We start from the raw sequence: 25,514 nt of genomic DNA on the forward strand, positions 1-25,514 counted from the left end.
TAAAACACTACATTAAATTGGAAACCGCATTAGTTAATAGGAAGCAAAATCCTGACTACGCATTGAAAATTCCTCGAGAATCCTTTGATTCAAATTTACATGCATATTTTAAACAATGTTTGTAATGAACTTAAGTAGATCTCACACCCTTTCACTGAATGTTATGGTTTATATCGTATATTAAATGTATAGTTTTTTTTGTGATGAATATGTTATACTTCCTAGGGAGCATCGGCTGGAGTAATAGCGAGCATGATTTTCGTTTTCTGGATCGCAATCGAGGCTCAACTCTCAAGAGAAGAAGGGTTAATCGTTTATCCGAAGAAGCCCGTCTCTGTTGATGGCTGCATGTGCAATGAGACTCTAACGCCTACACCAACAACTTCTTCTGAAGGGTAAGTGTCTGATGTGATTATGAGCATGATTTTCCTATTCTGGATCGCAATCAAGGCTCAACCCGCAAGAGAAGAGGGGAAAATCGCTATCCAAAGAAGCCCGTCGCAGTTAATGGCTGCATGTACAATGAGACTCTAACGCCTACAGCAACATCTTCTTCTGAACTGTAAGTAAGTGTCTGGAGAGATTGTGAGCATGGGCTTCCTTTTCTGGATCGCAATCAATGCTCAACTCACAAGAGAAGAAGGAAAATATTCTATCCGAAGAAGCCCGTCCCTATTAATGGCTGTGTGTGCAATGATACTGTAATGCCTACACTAGGGTTAACAGACTTCCGGTTTTTCCTGCAAATGTCCTACATTTTAGCCTCATGTCATGCGTCCGGGAGGAATTTGAAAAATATCATAAATGTCATACACTTTGAGCGTCACATAATATTAATTAGGAAAATACGTAACAAAAAAAATCATGCAAGTTACAAGTGTATGGACTGCGCTTTCAAACTCAATAGTGAAATTTATTTTGATTCAGTCATTGTCGAAAAATAAAAAACTTTTTCCTGTTAGAAAACAAACGGGAAAACGGAAGCAATTATTGAACAAAGTTTTCTGACCACTTTCTGATGATGTCACTGTTCAGTGCCTGAGCGGAATTTCTTGTTCAGTATACTGATTGTAAAGCAGGATGTATAGAGAACAGAGTTATTCAGGGTGTCTACCAGTCAAGAAAGTCATGGAAGTCAAGAAAAAATAAAAAAATCAACAAGTAGGTCAAGAAGTCAATAAAAAGGAAATAAATTATTTTTGTGGTAAAGACGTTTTGCTATCCCAATGACTGATGGTCGATTTTGTTTATTTTACTTCACTTTTTCTGTCCCTTTGGCTAATGAGGATAAAGATCAGATGGGTGAAGGGACAGTCACAAACATACAGGGATGATAACACGAGCCCCACATAAGATTATACTGGCTGTGAGTCCAGATGTCAAAGCCTTGCTAGTCTACCAAAAACAGTTCAGGAAATATTAATAGATAAAACAGGTCTAATTCTCTTCTTAAATACAGCATCAGTTTTCATCTTAACTGGCCCTTTGGTAGGGGTTTCTATTAAATACATATTTATTTCTTAATTACTTATATAAAACTTTACCTAAGTTGGGGTAGAATAAATGAATGTTAATAAAACGGAAAAAAGATCAAGAAAAGTTCAGAAAAAGTCTTGAATTCTGAATGTGTTATTTTGGTAGACATTCTGTTATTGAACTAAAAACTACCCATGATGAAACTTCTGGAACTATTTCAAATTATGATAATTGCTGAAGATTTGTTTGCCATTGCAGGTCATAATGCAAATGTTGAGAGACTACTTTCATTACCATCAACACAATAGACTCATTAGAGAAATTATTTTTTTCATAAAGTCTGTAAAATGTTTGGTACTGTTCGCTATAATACAAAAGAGTTTGACTGTCCACTCTAACATAAATATATTTTGACTAAACCTGATTTTTTTAGAAACATTGGTTCCTCTGAGAAGTAGCGCTTAAATCATGTAGTAAGAGGTGCATTATTTAGTATGATTGCAAGTTTTCAAATTTTGCATTTAAAAATTCATTAGAATTCATTTCTAAAACTAAAAAGTGTCATTTTTCAATTACTTTCTAACGTGTTCTATAGAAATATGTATTATTTATTGAGGATGTTTTGTGTCCTACATTTTAACTTAATGTCCTACATTTTGCGACAGAATGGCCTACAATTCCGTTATAGCTATCTGGTAACCCTAAGCTACACGAACAACGTCTTCTGAATGGTAAGTAAGTGTATGTAGTGATTATGAGCTTGATTTTTCTTTTCTGGATCGCAATCAAGGCTCAATTCGCAAGAGGAGGGCTAATCAATTATCAAAGAATTCCGTCTCTGTTAATGGCTGCATGTGCAATGAGACTCTAACGCCTGTATCAACAACTTATATTGAAGGGTAAGTGTTTGTGAGCATGATGATGATCGCAATCAAGGCACAACTCGCAAGAGAAGAAGGGCTAATCGTTTATCTGCAGTAGCCCGTCTCTGTTGATGGCTGCGTGTGCAATGAGACTCTATCGTCTGTATCAACAAATTCTTTTGAAGGGTAAGTGTTTGGAGTAGTATTGTACATTAGCCAATTCTGCTCCCCCCTTTCGGTTGTTTATCCTCCTTTTGGTTGTTCGCACATACGTAAATAACCCCGCTTTAAAGTCACCATGTACGAGTACGTACGTGGAAAAGTCCACTTCTACAGTCATCATTTGTACGAATCTCATCACAAGAACGAAGGACCCTCGGTGTAGTCTTCTACGATGATTTTTTTTGGGGGGGGGGTCATGGATTTCACGATGTTTTTAAACCTCATGGGTCCTTTCTCGTAGTGTTTGACGATGTGTTTTTTAGAAGCTCATATGCTTTTTACAATGTGTTCTTAAAGGGGTCCTTGGCAAAGTTTTTCACAATGTTTTCTCGAAGGGGTCCTGTTGAATCCCATATGGGGCCCTGTCACACGTTAAGGTAATCTGCAAGGGGACAAAAACACACTAGTGACTCTGCCAATATTTTTTTTCACCTATGTATGCATGCAGAAACTCGCCTCTTGCAAAAATAATGTCTTGCTATCTCCCATGGGGTAAATTAGCCTATAGGGATAAACACACAGTGGCCACTCTGGCAACAGATAACAAATAAGTTGTGCATATTGATACTTTTAGGTGTTATTTATCGCTCTCTGTTATGCCACTTATAAACCTACTTCACATTTCTCCCACTCCCCTTATATCCTATTTTGTAACTCGTGATAATGAAGATTTTTTTAAAAATTTGAGCTCTCTTTCGCGATAGAAGCTAACCTCGAAGATGACCGGAGTCAAGGAGATCAACTGATCAGGTCATGTAACATTTTATTTTTAATATCATATCACCCATCTGCATTATCTCTCTTCCAGTCCTCACAATTCGAGCACGGTGTTATCCTATTATCACAAATAATACATGTGTATTCTAGTGTATTCTTGTAATTTAGAATCTTCGAAACCTGGTGAAGGTGCACGTCACTATAAAAACTGCATGTCCAGAATAAATCTATCAATTCATTAACTTCAAGTATGCAACAATTTGTGCAGGGATAGTAGTTTTCACTCTCAGCCTCCCTTCTAAATATAAAAAATCTTGAGGGATTGTTCTATACATTATAGACTGTGCAAACCGTTTTTTTTTCCCAGCCTGTGTGTGTGTTCTTGTTACAACCCAATGCAATTTCCTGAAGCTATAACAATGCATTTCTGTACCACATCACGCCAAGAGTATGTGATTCGATAACTTACTTCTCTACACTTTGCTAACTGTATCTGTCAAGGACACTAAGAACTACCCAGTGGGTAGAATTGTTTTGAAGCTATGGGGTGTGATAATGTATTTCTTATTATTTTCCATAAACCTACAACATGCCATGATGGTTATTGACGTTTCCAACATGAAACACAAAATCTGAAGGTCGGAATGTTTATTTTTTCTTTCTGCCTTTTACACCAGCAGCGGAAGAGAGTGATAGGTCTCTAGTGATAGGACATGGACAGGAATGTGATGCTATGATAATTAGCTGGCGTCCAAAATTATTACATAACTTATTCAAAACGTCTATAAAAAGGAAAATTTACTGCATTGCACTTTCTAGCGAATGTAATATTGTAAACAGTATTGTTTGTAAATGTGGAATGCAAGGTATACTCGACAAAAGCTCGACCACCAAGGGATTCGAATCCTGTTAGGTCAAACAGCATAAAACTTCAGCACGGACAACGAGCAAAGGGACTTTGCGCGTACTTCACAAGAAAATTTGTCATATGAACTGACGATTTTTTTTTTACAGACCTATTTCATTTAGCTGTCTTGTAAACAAGAAGTCCCGAGTTTGATATCTGGGGAATGCACATGCCACTATAAACTGTAAATCCAGTCCCTGGCATAAGATGGACTTTGAAAAAAATTAATGAAGCTTATTTCCACGTAATGAACTTCGACCTATGCAGTTGTAAATTTTTTTCATTTTGCGTGCCTTGAGTACAATCTGGCAATGGATGGATGTTATTTTGTGAGCTTAGTGGTGCGAGCGTGATATGCAACATGCATGTGAAGAAGGGAGAGGGAGAGACCATAAGGGATAATTCACATGTCGACTTCAATTCTTTTTTTTTTAATTTTTTTTTTGCTAGTCACGATTCACAGGCTATCTAAAAGGCTCACTGTGTGAACGAGAATTTTTGAAGATGGCTAAATGCCGGGAAGGAGAGAAATGTTTCTTTTTTACCCCTTTGCCTCTGTGATGAAATATGATTTTACATGTGACTAAACAATTTGACAATTTGTCCTGCATACGCCTGTCTCGTAAGTTGAAGCAATTTTTGCTGTGGTAAGTGTGTGTGTTTCCATGTTATTAACAATAAGTTGTTCTTTTTTACATGCTTGCTCGAATCATCATCATGGCTGTGTTTTCAGTATTACAGAATATATTTACATATCACCCAACGGGTATGAATTAGTGTACAAATGATTCTTAACTATAAGACTGGAAGTTGGAAACAAAGAGGGCACAGAGACAGTAACAGGGGTCACATCAGACAGGTACTCCTTGTAGACTGTACATATCTAAAAATGCCCTTACAGAAATGGAAATGGACCGTTAGGAAATTAAAGATGTTATACGTATGACGCTACCTGAATGAACAGAGCCTCGAGCATGGACGTTATGTATATCTTCGAATCCTCATCTTCACGTTGAGCCAGTGAGAGAAAAATAAATTTAAGAAGAAAACACTTTACACTTTGCATATGGACGTGACTCTCTCTAATAGTCATATTACAGTATTGTCCATAGATGTTAAAACTTGTTCTCTGAATATACACATATCAATGTTACAATATTTTTTTACTTCTGTACATTCATCTCCTCTCTCCAGATAGGACCGAGCTTTTTAGACAATGTTTTTGAGGGGGTGCAAATTAACTGACGTCCAGAATCAAAGCATAGACTGTAAATTTTTGTTCTCATTGAAATAAAAAAAAAAAAATTATTCCACTGCTCTCTCATGTTCAATTTTTTTGTATTTCCTATACCATTGTAAACAGCGATGATGTGAATAAGGAGGCATCGTGTCTCACTGTATACCATCTTCTGACAACGGAACTGTGCTTCAGGGCGTAACTTTCTACTTCTGTATGTATGCAAAATATAGTTAACGTCTGTTGTGAAGTTAATGGAGTGCCTTTTGCTGCTGTGATTAAATACTGGAGATATAACAGAATCAATCTCCTTCACACATGCATATGAAAAAACAAAAAAATGTAATTATCTTTTACGGTGCGGAAAGAGTAAAGATGTGCCCACTGTGAGAGATGGCAAAATATAATCAAATATAGTGGAAAGGTGACATTACGATGTTTTTTTAGTGTAATTTGCATAATTCAGTTCAGTGTACTTGCACATAGAAGAAGTATGTACTTATAACCTATAGTCCATTTCACCCTTCGGTGTGTATGTGTGTGTGTGTGATTATGTGATGGATTATAGAATCGAGATTTTTTCACATGGACAATATTGTTTTGCACGAAATACTGTTGTCGTTAAATAATGTTGAATTGCAAACATCGAATGCCTTTCCCTCTCTCTTAAAAGGTTTCTCAAATGATGAAATGTTTACCGGAACGATGGAACATTTTGTCATCCTCATCTTCATGATTAGTCAAAAGTTTCTGCATCATGGAGTGTCCGTAAAAATTGTTGACATCGATGTAGAAAATATATGTTGAGGTTCGATTTGGATAGAATTGATCCTCAGACATATAAATGTTGTTTGCTTTGGCATACCTCTGTGCGCATTGAACGATTCCCTAACGTATAGCTCTCTCGATAAAGAGAAGCCTGTCTACGTCCGATAGCAATTCAAGTTTGATTTTGGTTTGAAGCAACATGGCCGACCACACCAAACCAGGAAGGCTGTATAAGTATGCCGGGTCAAACTTGTAAATATTTATTGACACTTCACGGAAAGCTTGAAACACATCAGCAAGGATCGTCACATCCAATTTCAGGTACGCGATATGATATTCACCAAGTGTCCTACACCGTAATTTGTTCCATATCAAATGATCATGTTGGTATTCTTCATCCGTAATATTTGAGTCGACTGTAAAACGTTGACTGTGGAGGAAGTGATTCATCTTCAAACTTGGAAGTGTCGGTCACATACTTGTAGGTAGGTTGGTTGAGTTGGTGTTTTAAGTCCACTTTATGCATAGTAAGGCTAATTCGGATTGGACCTACAGTTTAAAGTGGGATCCGAACCACTTGTGCCTCCACCGGGTATCGAACCAGGGACCCCTTGATTACAAGGCAATGATGCCACTGCGCCATGGGGGAGGCCCATTGTGAAAAAAATATGGGGAAGAATCTTCTTTTGGGTCTTGGAGTTTTGAGATTACAGGTATTACATAATGGACTGATATAGCTTACGGTGAAATGATCATGGTGGAATACTTTCCAATTATCAACTGTGAAACATGAATCCCACACTGGACAGACAACAGTTGCATCGTAAATTTGTAATTGGGTAGCAGATAACAGAAGCATCGATTACGATTTATGCAACACGCTACCAATTTTTCTAACCTCCTCATCCAATTTATCCAAGAAGCGTTGGACAGCAACAGGTCCACAATATACATAAGGTGCATTTGTTTTATCTGGTGAATCACGCAACACAACCATGTATCCGAAACTGGATGCTTTGTGTAACTGGTAAGATGTGGCGGAAGAAAGTTCGGAGTCTGGTTCACAATAGGAGAGTGGTTTGAAGAAGGCCTCAAAATCTGAAATTATAATGACCGGATGCTCTAACATTGCACTGGCATTCTGAATTCCTAAACCTTATTTGATTCCGGCAAAATCATACGCAAGGGGTTTGTTGTCGCCGCAATAGATTTTGTGTTCGGCACGTTTTTGAGCTGCAATTTGATGTCCAGTGTATTTTCGGTGGTTGAGTTGTTTTTGACCATCGAGCAAGGTTAAGCATCTTGAAGAAACCTCAATATGGTGTTCATACGTTTTTGTTTGACCTCCGATCAACAGGGAGAGTGAACGAATGAGGCAATAATGGAACTTGTCATTGTCTGCAATGAGGAGCAGGTTGATTTCAGTGGTCTTGTCATCATTAACATTGCTTATCCTAAGAGGATATATTGTGAGCTTGTCCGATGTATACGAAAACACATTTATTGCTAAGTGATTGCCTTCCCCGTCTCGTGCCCAGGTTTCGAACATCGCTATATCAGAAATAACAACCGGGTATTTGATATTAGACATTGCACTTTTAAGCTCGATCTCATACTGCTTGTACTGTCCAGCCTGCTCTGGATGATTTGACTGATAATCGAATGCAGACGTGCCAAGACACACAAGAAAAAGCATTTGTTGTCATTGTTCTGTATATTTAACACGGCTTTCTTATTTTGAATTTTAGGTGGAAGGGGAATACAACTAGACGCCGAAAGTTGCTTGAATTGGTTCAATTTCAGCTGTAATAAGTGAGAGGTTCCCGAAAGGGGTGTGAAATGACTCACTTTAACATCTAAATCATGATAAGCTTCGCACAATGTCTAACCTGAACCATAAGCCTCGAATTCTTTGTTCCTTTTAACCATTTCGTTAATTAGACGATCGTAAATTACGTTCAGATTACTAATATCGGCCAATATAGAGTTTGGATTTTTGAGCGATTAGGGAACGTGTCTATCACACCATCGGAATTCCAATATTCAGGAGATAGAATAACATAAAATTTAATCGTGCTGCTTTCGATTTGTTTTTCAGAAGGTCCACTACTGAAGATTTCATTTCACTCAAGGCGCTACTGGTGTCAGAGCATGCGTCTTATCTGAAATTATAGAAGTCTTTGAGTTGTGTACCGAAAGCAGTTCGACGTACGTAGTTTGAATGTAACCGGCAACTTTTCTGTTTTGGCTTGGGTGCATTAGTTGCAGAGGGGATTTTGCTTTTTGACTAGTCGTTGCTGCTTCGGTAATTGTAGAATTAGGTGATGCTTTGTAAATCTTATAATGCCTTTTTAGGTTTATAATACTAATTTTCTTTCTGCATTAAGGACAGGGTTTGCTGGGCAACAATTTTTCTTCCGGTGCGCAATTACGTTGGTGTCGGGTCCAACAAGAACTGTCGACACTGGCTTGACACTTGTCGCATTTTTTTCGTGCTGGCATGATAAGTTAGTTGTATGTTGCAGAAAATCAACGAGAATTAAAAAGTATGTTATTTATAAGAGATTTTCTTGGGGACGGCACAAAACACCAGAAGAAACTGATATTCGATCTAATCGGGAGAAAACAAATTACCTATAAAAAAACAGATAAACACCTTCGAAAGGCGATTGAAAACAAGGAAGGTGAAATTTGCAGCTTCATCCTTGTCACAGAAAGACTTTCGTCCACGACGGGAAGGACGAGAGAGTGACGGAGGAGCTTTAATGTGTTCATGTTTATAAAACAAATTAAGCAATAAAAATTCAAGTTCAAGTACTAGAACAACCATTACAAGCTTATAATGTCTCTTATTATTTTACACCAAAAACTGCAAACTTATAAAAAGCTTGTAACTTTTACCCCCGTGGAAGATGCTAAAAGTTTTTTGCAAGAGGCGAGTTTTTGCATGCATACATAGGTAAAAAAAATATATTGCCAGAGTCGCTAGTGTGTTTCTGCCCCCTTGTAGGTTAGTTTATCGCGTGAAAGGGCCCCATAAGGGACTCACCAGAACCGCTTTGAGAAAACATCGTGAAAACTATGCCGAGGACCCTTTAAGAACACATCCTATAAAGCATATGAGCTTCTAAAAAAAAACACATCGTGAAACGCTACGCCGAGGGCCAAGGACCCCTCAAACACCTCGAAAAAGGACCCATGAGGTTTAAAAACATCGTGAAAAGCCATGGGCCTCCCAAAAAATACATCGTAGAAGGCTTCACCAGTAGTAGGTACGAGAGAATTCTAGCAACAACCTTGTCTAAGATCAATTGATACTATGGTCTATTTTGGCCAAAATTAAGCTATATTTCCATATCTTCTGGATTTAGCTAATTTATAGGTGTAGCAAATTACCTAACCATGCTACGAACCTTCGTACTATGGTGATTAACATTCTTCAATATCTATCTTAAATATATTCTACTCTTGGGGTCAAGTGACACTTTGTTGATTGGTTGGGAGTGTATTTAATTTATGCTCCAAACAGGTGACTAGTTTTGTTTAAGAATATTTTTTTACCTAACATAGTTTCTTAGTTATAATAAAAAACTATTATATTTGCTTCTACTTAAAGTAGTTCATTAGATATAGAAAAAATGACTATTTGGTTACCAATAAAGAGAATTAACACTACTTTTAACACACCCTGTCTTTTATCCTCATTTGCTGTGAGTCAACGTAGGGAAAAATGTATATGACTTTTGGGACATACTGTTTGATCTGCACCCTACATGCACATCTATTGATCTAATCTGGAATTTTCCTGCAAATAGCATAAATGTTTGTCTGCTAGTGATACATTTCTCATGTACTCATGCAATAGGGTAATGTCATTGATAAATTATCTTGTTTGTGACAACTAAGTGGTTTTGTATATTATCCTTTGGTTTTCCCCCTATATGTCATTAGTAGAATTTTCTCCTACCTGCGTGATCTTTATTACTTAGTGGGAATGAATGCATGACCTTTTTGAGTTCAAGGTGGTTGTTAATGGTCTGAGGTATTTGGTCTGAGATATGAATTACCTGTGGAATTCGGGAATATCCCGAAAATTAAACTAGCTTGGGAATGTCCCGTCAGAGTCACGTAACCACCTGCTGATTGGTTGAAAGTGTATATATATATATATATATATATATATATATAGGTTTTGCTTGGGCATTGCCATCAGTTGTTAAAAAGTAGTTGTTACTGAGAGTTGTTGTAGTAAGTTTTTGCAAGTGTAAATGTGTGCTGTTGATGTAAATTCTATTAATATACAAAATATTTTATTATTTTTGAGGCAAACATTTGCGTTTCTAGCAATATATATATATATATATATATATATATATATATATATACTAATTCCCAAAATATTTTACTATTTTTGATACACTTAAGCATAAAATATATAATAACCATTACCCAAAATAATTTACTATTCTTGATACACTTAAGCGAAGATTAGTTTCTATCCAATTTTTAAAAGTATTTGTGCTAAATATATTATCTCCAAGTGAGATTGAAATATTGACACCGTCTTAAGTTGTGACATATCCGGAAAAATGTATATATAAATACCAAATAAAAACAATGGTAAATCCTAATTGTAAAACTGTGGTAAATTTATATCTAAAACAAATTTGTCAAAACACATGGCAATATGCACTGGCCAACCCAAAAATCCTATATTACCAACCCAACCCTGTTCAGATTGTACAACTCTTATTAGCATACCCCATATGAACAGACATAAGAAGATGAGTTGCAAATGTCAACCATAAACCAGCCAGACAAATAATACTATCAAGTTTAATACTACTCCATCCTCTGAATATGAGAAACCTGATTAAACACGTCATACATTTTGCCTTTGTTCAAAGACCCAGGCTCTATATTTGAGTGATATAGATAATTTGGAACAAATCTATGCCCAGCTTATGGACACACTAATTACAAAAAAAGAGGAATTTGAGGATAAAGGATATGGATAGAAATTATGTGGGAGTCCACACAATTAGGAAATTAAAATAAGTCAATTCTCACCCCTTTATGCTTCTACCTATGTCCCTCTTCCAGTAAATATTCAAAATAAGAAAGCAGTGGTCAATATAAAAAATAAAGCAACAATTTTTTTCTGTGGTGTATCTTGGCAAAACTTTACCCAGTTGATAGGAATCCACAGCTAGTTCATCATTATATACAGTTTAAGTATGCTATGTCAGGTATCCAATATCCTGTTGCTATATCTGATATAACAAAATTTGAAAAACAGGCAAAATAATTTTTCTTGGCAATCAATGTGTATGCTTATACAGAGAATAATTTGGATACCCTCTCAGAATAAGCACCAACAATAATAATAATAATGCTACTGAGATTGATTTGTTTCTTTTTTCAGATGACAAGAATTTCCATTACTGTCTTTTTCATAATGTCTCTCGTCTGGTTAAAAGTCAAATAACCAAACATGAGGATGAAATTAAGATTTGTCATACGCATTTGACCATATTTTATAATCAAGTTCAACAAAACTATGTAAAATTTAATAATCCAGAAATCGCTAACAAGAAACTTGAAGAACACAAACTATACTGCGATGAAAACAAGCCTGTGCGTATGATTATGCCTAAAGCAAAAGAGTTTGAGAAATTCAAAAACACACAAGGCTTTGTTGTAGCATCCAGCTATAATAATAGCAGATTTTGAGGCATTTCTCAAACCATTCAACTATTCAGATCCTGATCCTGAAATTTCTTCTACTACACCTTACCAACCCCGTGAGGTTTCTAGTTATGGTTATGTAGTGGTGTGGTGCAATTTATTAAAACCTAATGAACGTTGTACATATACCGCGTGAGCCACCTGAAAGTACCACCTGAAATAGCAAAGAAACCAGAAACAGTAGCGATGTGAGGTTTGTGGGAAACAATAATATCAAATGGGGCTCGTAAATCGGAGGTATGGGGTGGGTCGAAAAATATCGACAAATGGGGCATCTGGAGCAAAGTCATATTTTTTGAAATGGAACGATATACAATAACATGCATAATATAAAAGAGCACACGCAGAGAAACACAACGCCGTTGGTCTCATGCATCTACTGTACATAGGGACGAAGATATGGCCATGTGAAAATATGTAAACAAACTAACAAGTGGCCCACTTGACCGTCAGTACCACGGCATGTACAAGTATGAGATGTCGGAAGGCATTGGACAAGATGAAGACAGAACGTGTTAAAGGAAGAAAAAATACAGTAGACATCGTCAGCACCATGTATTTGACAGTGTTACAGCATAATGAAAATGACCATGACAGTATGTCGAAGAACCACTGCATAAAAAGCGAAAACCTGTCAAAGTGTGTGTTCAAAGTGGTGACCGTCAGCTGCGATACAGGCAACGAGGCGCCCACGCAAAGATCGTTGCATAGAATGTAGCATCTCGTAGTGAATGTCCCTACAGGCCGCAGTGATGCGGTGTTGCATATCCTCTGGAGTTGTTGGCACATCCCGGTAGACAATGTCCTTCAGCTTTCCCCACAGGAAAAAGTCTAACGGTGACAAATTTGGGGAACGAGCCGGCCATTTGACAGGCCCTCCACGTCCAATACAACGATTTGGAAATGTATTTTCCACACATGCCGTAGCGCGTCTTGCACTGTGAGCTGGGCACCCGTCATGTTGGTACCACATGTCCCTCCTTGTCTGAAGTGGTATGTCCTCCAATAGTACAGGCAGTTCATGTTGTAATAACTGTATGTATCGGTCAGCATTCAGTGTCCCTTGTATAAAAAAAGGGCCAATCAGATGTTCACCCACTATACCACACCACACGTTCACACTCCATGGGCGCTGGCGTTCCGCTTGGTGAAGCCAATGTGGATTTGTCACCGACCAATAGTGCATGTTCCTTAAGTTGACATTTCCATGATTGGTAAAAGTTGCCTCGTCAGTGAAGAGGATACGTGACAAATCAGGTGTGTCGCGTCGTAACATCCATGTGCAAAACCGAACACGGTCCACAGAATCATTCCCGTGAAGTTCCTGATGGAGGGAGATATGAAATTGGTGAAACTTGTGTGTGTGCAGAATGCGCAATACACTTCGCGCTGACTCATCCCAGCATCCCTGGCAATTTCACGGGAGCTAACGTGCGGATTCACAGCAACAGCGGCGAGAACATTTGTTGTACCTGCCTCACCTGTAGTTGGCTTGTTCCGAACACGTGCTCATGGTGTTACACTTCCGGTGTCTCTTAATTTAATAAATAACTTACCAAACAGACGTCGAGATGGCTGTCGTCTGTCCGGATATCTCTCTACGTACACACGGTAGGCTTCTGAGGCATTCTTTCGGCATTCCCCATAAATCAGGATCATGTCCGCTTTTTCTATGTTTGTGAACACCATAATCTTCGCTCTTACCACTACGACTGCTTGCTATGAACTAACACGATCTCGTGGACCTGCTATCAAAACTTGCTCTGCGTAAAGGCAGTTCTGTCAGGCACCTGATAAGTCTTACATGCCGTGGTACTGACGGTCAAGTGGGCCAGTTGTTAGTTTGTTTACATATTTTCACATGGGTATATCTTCGTTCCTATGTACAGTAGATGCATGAGACCAACGGCGTTGTGTTTCCCTGCGTGTGCTCTTTTATATTATGCATGTTATTGTATATCATTCCATTTTAAAAAATATGACTTTGCTCCAGATGCCCCATTTGTCGATATTTTTCGACCCACCCCATACCTCCGATTTACGAGCCCCATTTGATATTATTGTTTCCCACAAACCTCACCTCGCTACTGTTTCTGGTTTCTTCGCTATTTCAGGTGGTACTTTTAGGTGCCTCACGCGGTATACAGAGGACCTAATGCTGTCAAACACTTTTTCCAAAAAAATAAAAGAAGTGAGAAAAATTGGTATGGTATTTTCTGTGTCAAAACCAAGAGCACCATTATCTGCTGCTGAAGAGCAATTACATGATGCTACTGAGATTTGCCCACAGTGCAATTTATATCTTACAAATGAAAATAAAAAAGTTTATCACCATCGTTATTTCACAGGAAAGAATCTTGGGGTCTTGTGTAATAGCTGTAATCTCAAAATACAGAGAGACAAATTTGTCCCCATATCCTTTCATAATGGCAGTGGCTATGAATTCCACCATTTGGTTAAGCATCTTAGTTATTATACAGAGAACATAGAAGTCCCAGCAGAGAATCAAGAGAGATACATTAGTCTCAGCAAAACGGCATTCCGAGAGTGACGCGAAGGAAAGCAGACGTACGTGCGCGACCTCCGCGTTTCTGCACCTTTTCGTTCCAAGATAACGGCTACTTATGCGTTTCAGTGTACTGGGAATGAGTATATGTGAGTGTGTGTGAGTGTTGGTGTGTTGGTGAAGGGTGGAGGGATACTCTCCCAGAGAATTCTGGTAAGTACTGTGTTTTTACACACTTTTTACTTATGTGAACTGCCCTCCATATCTTCCCACGTTCGAGGAAGCTAATGCCAAGCACTTTGAACAGTCAGCAAAACAGCCGCATGCTGTTATGCGATACGGTTTATTGAACCAGGACGATAAATTCTGAATTTCACTAAAGTGAAAAAACTGCAAATGCCCCAAGAAGGGGGCTCGAAGCATCAAACATCCCAAAGTCAGAAATCACAACAGAATGACACTCCCTCGTTTGTAATAGGAGGCCCGGTTTCGGACCGATCCGGTTTGAACTTGCTCGTGTGTAATGCGGTGAACGATAAAAGGAAACGATCCCCAGAAACTCTAGAGGATCCCAGGAAGAGAAAAAACTTAGTGAGGAGTGACGGCTCCCAGACCCCCCCTTCCCCAAGTGTTGGTGCTCCTGCTGGTCAAGATACAATGAACGTTGCAATGGATAATATTCCAGATACGGCTGATATCCAACTGGGCTTGTTTATCAAGCTGTCCCTCGAATTAAATACCATTATAGCTAAAGATAGAAACATTCCTCCTGAAAATAAATCAACAATCCTCGAAATAGTAGCCAAAATGGGTCAGGTTCATCAAGAGACGGTGGCTGAAAACAAATCGTTAAAAATCGCCTGCAACTTACTTCAAAGTGCAGCAAAGACAGAAGGTAACGCTAAACCATCCTACGCACAAACAGCGGCGTCACCAGCTATCGTGCAAACAGGAAGGGCAGCTCAAATTCAAAAAACTGTTCAAAATTTGAAATACACTGTCTTCATTTCAGATGAGAACAGAAATAAAGATGCAAAAAAGGTTCAAGAAACATTCACAAAAGTGATAAATCCCATCAGAGACGGGATAAGGATTAAACAAATGAGACAAACAAACAAAATGCTGATTGTGGAGACAGATACAAAAGAGGAGGCAGACAAAATAATTAACCATGGGGAACTAGCCAAACATAAAATCAGGGCAGAGCTCCCCAAAAAGAGGAACCCACTATTAATACTGTACGAAGTCCCTGCACAAAAGGAAGAAACTGATCTGTACGAGGAGATATATTTATTAAACCTAAAAGACAAGATGACCTGGGAGGAGTTCATTAAAAAGTTTCACTTGAAGTTCAAGACTGGTCCACGAAATAGGGCAACCTGCCACTGTGTCTTCGAGGTGGCTCCAGATTTAAGAAAAATCCTTTTGAAAAAAGAAAAAATCTTCGTCGCATTCCTGTCCTTATCCCTTAAAGATTACATTGTCGTCCCAAAGTGTAATAAATGTTGCGACTATGGATATTTGAGCCGGTTTTGTAAAGGAAAGGAAATCTGCGCCCAGTGTGGCCTGGAAAGCCATTCTAAGGAGGAGCAATGTCCTAAAAAAGATGGTCCAAAGATATGCATTCCTTGCATGAAAAGAAAAAAGAATGTAATGGCAAGGACTGCCCCACTTACAAGTTACAGTTACAAAGGTTAATATAGAGGACAGATTATGGATTGTAAATCGACCGTGAATTTTAGAATGACAAAGAAAAACAAAAATAGGAAAACTCCCAGCCGTCTTCGCCGTGACGCGGCTAGAGCGGTAGCTTAGAGGGAAAGGAAAATAAAAGAAATTAAGCTACTGCTAGCCAAAATTGAGAAGAATAAAATGGACAATTATCAAAACATAAAACTACCAGAAACGTTTTTCGAACATATAGAATCTTGAAAAACTAAATATGCTGACCAAGGCAGTAATTTATTTTATTATAAAACATAAACTAACGTAACGTTTCAACCTTCTAGCAAGGTCTTCTTCAGACTCTGTATCAAGTACAAAAGTAACCCGATACAACGAGAAGGGTAATATATATACACAAACATTACTCCCTCCAGACTATTTAGAAAGTTGTTAGGAACTTTCTAGCAGATGAACAGGAACAGGTGAAGAACAGGTGAAGAACACACTATAAAAGAAAGAATCATTAAAGACTGTAGGAGGAGTGGATTCAAGAAATGCATAAAGGAGACAGGAAGACTACCAAGTTTGAAAGGCTTTCCAAAGATACACAAAGAGGAGATAAAGTTAAGACCAGTAATGAACTGCAGAAACAATATTTTGGAACCCTTAGAAAAGAAATTAAAGAAAGTTATTGAAGTGTTAGTAACACAGCAAGGAAGCAGAGCAGTTAAGAACAGTGAACAAGTAGTAGACCTCATAAAAGGACTTAAGTTAAATGAGATGAAGACGACAATGTTTAGCTTAGACGTGAAAAGTATGTTCCCGAGCATCAAGAGGGGACACGTTTTGGACATTATTAAAAAGAGAATGGGACAAGAAATTATAGGAGAATGGGATAGTGAAAGGGTAGTGAAGGCGCTGGAAACCATTTGGAATAACGGTTACAGTATAATGGGAGATAAAATAATGTTAATGAGTGAAGGACTAAATATAGGTTCCAGTCTAAGCCCAGCATTGGCTGAATTGGTTATGAATGAATGGGAAAAGAAAGTGATAGAAAAGGGAGGTGACAAAATGGTTCTGTTTTGCAGATATGTGGACGACTGTTTTGGCATTTGGAAGGGAACGAAGAGGCAGCTTGACAATTTTGCCAAAGAAATTCAAGATGAAGAAAGAGGGATATTATTGGAACTTGAAATAGAAGAAGAAGACAAGTTAAGCTATCTAGATATATTGATGAAAAGGGAAAGAGGACAAGAAATTGAAACCGCTTGGCATCAGAAGAAGTGTGCAGCAGGGGTATTCTGCCACAAAAGAAGTGATGTAAGTGAGGTGACAAAAATAAATTTTATAAAGAATATGGAGGACAGAATCAAGAAAATATGCATGAAAGAATGTGAAAAAGAAGGCAAAATAAATAGCCTATGGAAACAGCTGGAAAAGAATGGCTATGAGAAGCAGGATAGACTGGACATAAACAGAAGAAGTAAGAAAACGGGCAGGGGAGAATTAGAAGAGAAAGAAAAAGAGGAGAGAAGGTTTGGAATAAGGAGTATGGGGAAGACCACAGAAAAGATATGCAAAGTGCTTAGAAAAGCAGGAATTAAAACTTACAGGAAGGGAGGGAGAAGCATCTTAGGAATAGCGAGGAATGCTAAGAAGAAAAAGGAAAACAGAGAAGAGGAAGAAGAAGGGATTATCTACGAAGTAAAATGTAAAGAATGTCAGAGTGTGTACATAGGAGAAACGAAAAAAAGGCTGAAAGACAGGTTGAAACAACATAGGGATGATGTACGACTTAAGAGAGGGAGAAATGCAATATTTAAACACACGAGAGAAACAGGACATGACATAGAGTGGGATGAGGCTAAGCAGATAGGAAGGGAGAAGAGAATGCTAGTGAGAAAATGGAAGGAAGCCAAGGAAATAGAGAAGAAAGGCGAAGAAGACACAATGAACTGGAATGGGGGACTGAAGTTAAACAAAGAATGGAAGAAGATGTTGGAAAGAGTGGAAAGGACAAGAGAAAAAGAGGAGAGGAAAAGGAAGAAAAATGAAGGGAAAAGAGAGTGAGATTAAAAAGTCCAACCACATTCTATATGGAAGTAATTGTGTTTAGCCTTTTAGGTGAAAGTAAAGTTGGAAAGTGAAAGTCATCTGCTAGAAAGTTCCTAACAACTTTCTAAATAGTCTGGAGGGAGTAATGTTTGTGTATATATATTACCCTTCTCGTTGTATCGGGTTACTTTTGTACTTGATACAGAGTCTGAAGAAGACCTTGCTAGAAGGTTGAAACGTTACGTTAGTTTATGTTTTATAATAAAATAAATTACTGCCTTGGTCAGCATATTTAGTTTTTCATTATCATGGAAACAAGGCTTAATGGAGTTATAATATAGAATCTTCTGCCTTCACGATGCAGGGAAATGAAAGAACCATAAACTTCATATTAAAGAACAAAATATATCTAGATTCGAACCACATTAAAACACCAGTACAACCATCACAGCCTCTACTTAGCTCATAAATACCCAACCTTCCCCCAAGTGTTTTTACCTATTTACCTGATGGCATAACTCTGCACAACCCGTTTGTAACCCCCCCCCCCCCCAGTCCGCCTCCTAATGAAAGACTCTTTAGATACCCAGTAGTTCCCGAACCACCCTTCCCCCTCAATAACGAAATTGAAAACGATATTGAAAGTGGAATACAAGAGGAAATAATAGTAACAAGCACAGAGAGAGGTCAACAGAGGTCCAGGAGTGACCGACGCAGACCCCACTTACACTAATATGTCAGAGAAGAAAACGACGAAATTAAATCCGAACGCCCGTGCCTTTCATCCGGAGATCAAGTATAGTAATTTCAGTAAACCGCAGACTCTTCATCCGCCATTCTCTCCGGCGAGTGCTGAACCGCCTTCGGGTCTGGTCGTGGAAGAGAAATGTAAAATAAATCCAGCAAAAATCTACAACAATTTTGAAGAAGCGCTGAGACTAAGCAGGCTCGAGGAAAAAGAAAATTTGGTCACGGCTTTGAGGATTTTGATTAGAAATAAGCACGAAAAGGGAAAATCTATCACCTTCCCGTACCCGGAGGCGGTCGACATGATAACTCTAAAGTCTAACAATATTCCTACTGAAACGGAGGAATTATCATCATTGCTGGAAAAAGTTTTTGCTCGCCGAGGCGTCTACGTGGATATAAACGAAATTTACTCAGACTTCGCGAGGGCTCACGGGAGGGTGGTGTTTATCCCAAGAACAGAATGGCCGCAGTGCTTTCAGATAGCGAGACACCCTTAATGGAAAGGTACGTAAGCGTTGCACAGGCAAACCTAATGGGGGCAAAACTGTCAACCGCGGAAATTTTTGACTTCGCTAAAAACAAAAAACTGGATATTCTTGCCTTGCAGGAACCATATATTTTTAAATACAAAATTCCATCTGCACCGATAGGGGCGAGAATTATAATGCATCATCAAAATGCCAAATCTGCAATAGTTATTATAAATAGAGAGATTGTACCAATTAAAATCGCTAAATTTTCTACCAGTCACATTAACTGTGTAGAATTATCATTGGAAAATTTATCATTCATAATTATAAATTGCTATTGCCAATATAGCCATAATATCGAACAGTTTCTGGAAAAAAATGGGCGACGCGTGCAACGTCTATAGCAACAAAAGTCTCCTAATAACAATGGATGCGAATTCCTCCTCCCCGTGGTGGCACGGGCGTGAGACGAATCCCAACGGGGAGCTGGTGGAGGAATTCGTGGCAGGAAATAATCTGTTTGTGGAGAATCTACCAGACAATCCTCCAACTTATAGAGCATCCAGTAACATCGACGTAACTTTGTCCAACAATAGATTACTGGGAAAAGTAAAAGAATGGAAAGTGAATGACATGAAATCTACGAGCGATCACAATGTGATTACTTTTAAAATATCAAAAAATAAAACGGAAGAAGAAAGATCACCAAAAATAAGATATGACTGGGGAAGAACGAATCAACAACTTTTAATTGAATCAATACACCTCCCCCAACAGGCGGACTCCACGAAAACGATAAACGAATGGGCAAGAGTGGTGACAGAAACGATACAAAACGCAATAGAAATTGCAACGCCTAAAAAACAGATTAAACATAACAACAAGCCGTGGAACAAAAAGCTAACTAAGCTCAGAGCATTCATGAGAAAAACACGGAAAATTTATCAAAAAACAAACATTAATGAAATGAGAATTAAAAACTTGGAATTATACAGGGCGGCCAAAAAAAGATATGAAAATGAACTAAGATCCTACAAATGTGAACACTGGAAAAATGTCGTTACAAACAAATTAACAATTGATAAATGGGGACTGCCGTATAAAATCGCATCTGGGAAAATTAAATTAGGAAAAGCTCTCTCAACACTAGAGAAGGAAGATGGAACACACACAATGGATTTGCGAGAGACGGCAGAACAATTACTGCATGGACTCCTGCCGGACGATGCAATGGAGAATGAGGACGACTACCACACAAATACAAGATTGAAACTCCAGGAGACTTACAACAATGATCCAATTCTGCCTTTCGCGGAGGAAGAAGTAGCTCTCCAGATAATGACGTTGAAAAGAAAAAAATCGCCGGGTCCGGATAATATTCCAGCAGAAATAATCCAGATGGCGGCGCAGAAGCTCATTCCAAACCTAACGTCCTTTTTTAACAGATGCTTGGAAGTTCAAAAATTTCCCACGCCCTGGAAGGAGGCTGACGTTATTATAATACAAAAGGATGCTGATCGCGACGAAACGCAGGCGAGATCGTACCGCCCAATCTGTCTCATAAATGTTCTGGGAAAGGTTTTCGAAAAAATGATAACAAAAAGATTATTAGAATTCCTTGCTTTGAAACCAAATACAGGACTCCAATACGGCTTCACAAAAGGGAGATGCACGGAGGATGCAGTAAATACTTTATTAAACACGGTCGCTTCGAACGAAAACAAATACGTGGTGACAACACTGGCGGATATAACTGGGGCGTTTGATAATCTGTGGTGGTCTCACTTACTCTGTACTCTCAGAGAAATGAAATGCCCGGGCACCCTGTATAGAATTCTGGAGGACTATTTCAGGGATAGAAAAGTCACCCTACATATTCCGGACCAAGATATCGCTAAAACAATGACAAAGGGTTGCCCACAGGGTTCCGTTTTGGGACCCCATCCATGGAACGTAAACTTCGAACCTTGCATCAAGACCTTGCAAGAAACACTGGAAGTAGTTAAGTGCATAGCCTACGCCGATGATCTGATAATTATCACCACAGGAAACTCAAGAGCAGAAATTGAGAAAAATACTACCACTGCGTTACAAAAATTGACACAATGGTGTGATAAAGCTAAATTAAAATTATCGGATACAAAGACCAAATACATAGTTTTGAAAGGAAAATTTAGCCAACATCGGAATCCATTAATAAGAATGAAAGGCAAATCAATAAAAAGGGTAACTGAGATTAAATACTTGGGAGTGACGCTGGAAGAGGGCTCACTTTTCAAAAGCCACATTGAGAACATAACCTCCAAAGGGGAAGCTCTCATGAACAAAATAGCTACCATTGCATCCAACAGCTACAGACTTCCTCCGTCAGTTATTAAAACTTATCTAGTGTACATCTACTTTTCAATCATCACTTACGGGGCATCGGCGTGGGCCTCGTCGTCATTGCATAAAATAACGTACGTTCGTAAGCTAAGATCATCTTACAGGAAAGTAATTCTCAGAGTTACCGGGGCTTTTAAAACTACTTCGTCGGAAGCGCTGTTTGTCATGATGGAAACTTTGCCAATTGATTATCAAATTAAGCTGAGGGCAATGACTTATCACTTCAAACGTGGGAACTAGAGGGAGATAACCGAACAAATGGGAGAATTCCTCCCCACCGTCCAAGAGATCAAGGCGAAGATTCATCGAGACTGGCAGCGAGAATGGGACGAGTGCGAGAAGGGTAGAATACTGTATAACTTCCTCCCCTGCACGCAGGAGAAAGTTTTTAACAGGGACGTCACGCCATCCAGAGGACTGATACATCTTCTAACAGGGCACGGACCATACGGAAGTTACCTCACAAAAATAGGTAAAAGGGAAACCGACGTATGCCGAGACTGCCGGATGGAAAGAGACACGCCAGAACATAGAGTTTTTTCCTGCCCCGCCTCTGATGAACAGATAATTTCGGCCAGAAGAGACCTGCCGAATAACAACATCTTCGAACTGATAAGGAGCGAACATGTAAAGAAGTTATGCGACCTCGCAGACTTAGTGTCCAATTTCGAGTTGCGGAGGTACCTGACGGAACCGGAAACCCGGCGCCCACCAGCCCCCCCTCCTCAACAGGAGCCCCGCAGAAGCAGCAGGATACGAAACCAAGTCCCCACACCCCCTCCCCGGAGACCGTCACAATCGCGTTGGGAGCAGATACCAGAGGAAGAAGAGGAGTCGGCACCGGAAGATTCAACCCGAAGGAGAAACTTCAGAGTGTCCACTGGGAGACGAGGAGCCGCCGCCAGGAGAGGGTTACCCCCGTCCAATCAGCCTGGGGAGAGGCATGAAGGTTGCCCGGAGAGAAGTCGTCGAAGATGAAAATGACCTAAAAACCATCTCTAGGGAAAAAATAATACAATAGCATAATAACGAAAAAAAAAAAAAAAAACAACTTTAAAAGTAATATCAGAACCCCACATTAAATTGTGACTAAATTTTCTTTAATAATACATCCAAGATGAGGGGCCATAAACTCTTAGAAATTTAACTTGAAAATTGCTAGACCTGGAATCTGCTGGAATCCAATAGGCACCAAAGAAACTTAATATAAAAGGAAATTTCGAAAACACAAACAAATTAAATTTAAATTAATTTCTTAACAATGTAAGTGTAGTAAAAACCATGAACATACATTTATATACTTATTATTAATTAATATAATCTAATATAAAAGTTTGTTTATCTTTTCCCTTTTTTATTTTTTATTATTATTATTATTATTATTATTATTATCAAGTCTACATATAATTATTTGCGTATTTTATGTCATATTTATTTATCTATTACATATCTAACAATTACAGTTTCAGCATAATTAGCATGCTATCAACACTTAGTACCCTGTATTACTGATTCACGTTAAATTTTGCGGCTGTGATTTCATTCTGAGATCTCATAGCAGCCCCAGTCTGCACGGACATTGAACCTCGCACGGCCACTGTCGCTCCCGTGGAATGCAGAGTCAGCTTCATGTCGCATAACCAAGTTGACACGGAGTGCTGACGTCGGTATCTTATCGGGCGTGTGTCCTCAACACATAAATGCAACAACGGCGAGATAAATAAGAAACTACATAACCTCTTACAGTAAGTGTATATTAGGAATCGACATCACTAAATTAATGAACTAGCCCAGTATTTCAGTGCATTTAACTTTATCCAAATAGCAAATTCTCCCCACACACTACAATAAAGCCTGATCTGGAAACCAGACAGGAAACTTGCGTCCGTGCAGACTAATCCAAGCAATCATTCATCCCAATCTAAACTCTCACCCCATCATACTCTCCCCTCAAGCTTGAAACAGTTCTGGATACCAGAATGGTTGTCCCTCCTGTAGATAGCATTTCCTTTCGTACTATCTGTACGATAACTAAAACTAACCAATAAACTAACATAAACTAATCCATAACTACTATTAACAAGTTTAATTAACTACCAATCATACAAATGCACAGTAAATTTACAAGAAATCTTTAAGACTTGTTCCGGTCACCAGAACGGTCTATTAAAATAATACAAACTAAAAATTATTAAATGTAGCTATGTATAGAATCTCCATGTTTTTATTTTATTTTTTTGTAATTGTATTTTATGTATGAAAATAAAGATGAGAAGAAGTAGGATAAAAAGGCGGGGGAACCGTTTAAATTCAGGAAACTGACGTCCTGGTTTATTTAAAGGTACCAGGACATTAAGAGCATACCCTCGAAAGTACGCGGGTGGAGGCGGGCTACTTCGGGAGGTTTCCCCCCTTTAGATATGTATATGTGTTTCAAAAAGTATTATATTATAATGAGATGTAGTGAAAATGTAGTGATCCAATGAAATGTATGATAAAGCTATGAATGTATACATTCTAAAGGTCAATAAATGTTCACGTCAGTCTCAGCAAAACAGTAAAGATACCTGGTGGTGGCATTATTAAGATGAGATTCCTAGACTCCATGAGATTTCTCTCCACTGGATTGGATGCTCTTGCCAGGAAACTATCTGATGACCAGTTCCAAATTACAACCAATAGTTTTCCTAGCTTGGGCATACAACATATTAGACAAAAGTTGGCCTATCCATATGAATATGTAATTGACCATACTAAGTTTTATGGTGAATCTCTTCCTCCACAAAGAGTTCTACAACCAACTCAGAGAAAAGAATATTACAGATAAAGATTACCATCATGCACAACTGATGTGGAACAAATTAGGGTGTAGGACACTGGGAGGTTACCATGATGCTTATCTAAAATTGGATGTGACAATTCTTGCTGACGTATTTTATGCCTTTAGAAAATTGTCTATGAATATCTATAAATTGGACCCAGCACACTTTTATAGCCTCCCAGGGTTAGCTTTGGCAGCTATGTTTCTGAAAACAAAAATTCATTTGGTTTTGATTGATTGATTGATTGATTTAGTTTATTTTACTTCGCGTTTTGTGCCTCGTGGCTAATTTGCGAAGATGAGGATGAGTGATGAAAGGATGAAATTGATGAATGGACATTCACAAACAACCAAGCCCGACCAGGATTCGAACCCGGGACCCTTGGCGTCGCAGCGCGATGTGCTAACCGCTCGGCCACAGGGTCGGGCAAAAATTCATTTGGAGCTGATTACATGTAGTAGACATGCTTCTCTTCATAGAAGGAGCTATACGTGGGGGCAAGGTACAATGCACACAAAGATATGCAAGGGCCAACAACATACATATGACAGAATATAACACAAATGAACATTTTAGCTACATATTCTATGTTGATGTATATAATTTATTTGGTTATTCAATGATGCAGAATCTTCCCTATGGTGGTTTTGTGTGGATAGAATCTACATCAATAGAAATACAAAATTTTGATGATACTAAGTATGGTTTCTTTGCTGAGGTGGATCTTGTTTTTCCTCATGAATTACACAATCTGTTTTCTGATTTGCCACCAGCTCCCGAGTTCAAGTGTCCACCTGAATCAAAACAAAAGAAGCTTCTGATCACTCTTGACCCTAAAAAGAGATATGTCATAATATTATAAGAATCTCAAATTTTTAATGAAGAAAAAGGTTCATATAGTGCAAATTCGAAGAATTCTT

The 25,514-nt window shown here is 38.5% G+C and overlaps 1 protein-coding gene across 6 annotated transcripts in view; it reads left to right on the plus strand.

The window, feature by feature from the left end:
* LOC145993918 (sodium-coupled monocarboxylate transporter 2-like) overlaps positions 1 to 25,514 on the plus strand; it is a 386,054-nt gene that overhangs the window by 320,576 nt on the left and 39,964 nt on the right. For all 6 annotated transcript variants that reach the window (XM_083129842.1, XM_083129839.1, XM_083129844.1 and 3 more), the window contains one exon: positions 226 to 395. In XM_083129842.1, the coding sequence (XP_082985968.1) occupies positions 226 to 395 (170 nt within the window). The remainder of the gene's footprint in view (positions 1 to 225; positions 396 to 25,514) is intronic.

This window comes from Lepisma saccharinum, chromosome 10, assembly GCF_977018435.1.
Source record: "Lepisma saccharinum chromosome 10, izLepSacc3.1, whole genome shotgun sequence".
Classification (NCBI taxonomy): Eukaryota; Metazoa; Arthropoda; class Insecta; order Zygentoma; family Lepismatidae; genus Lepisma; species Lepisma saccharinum.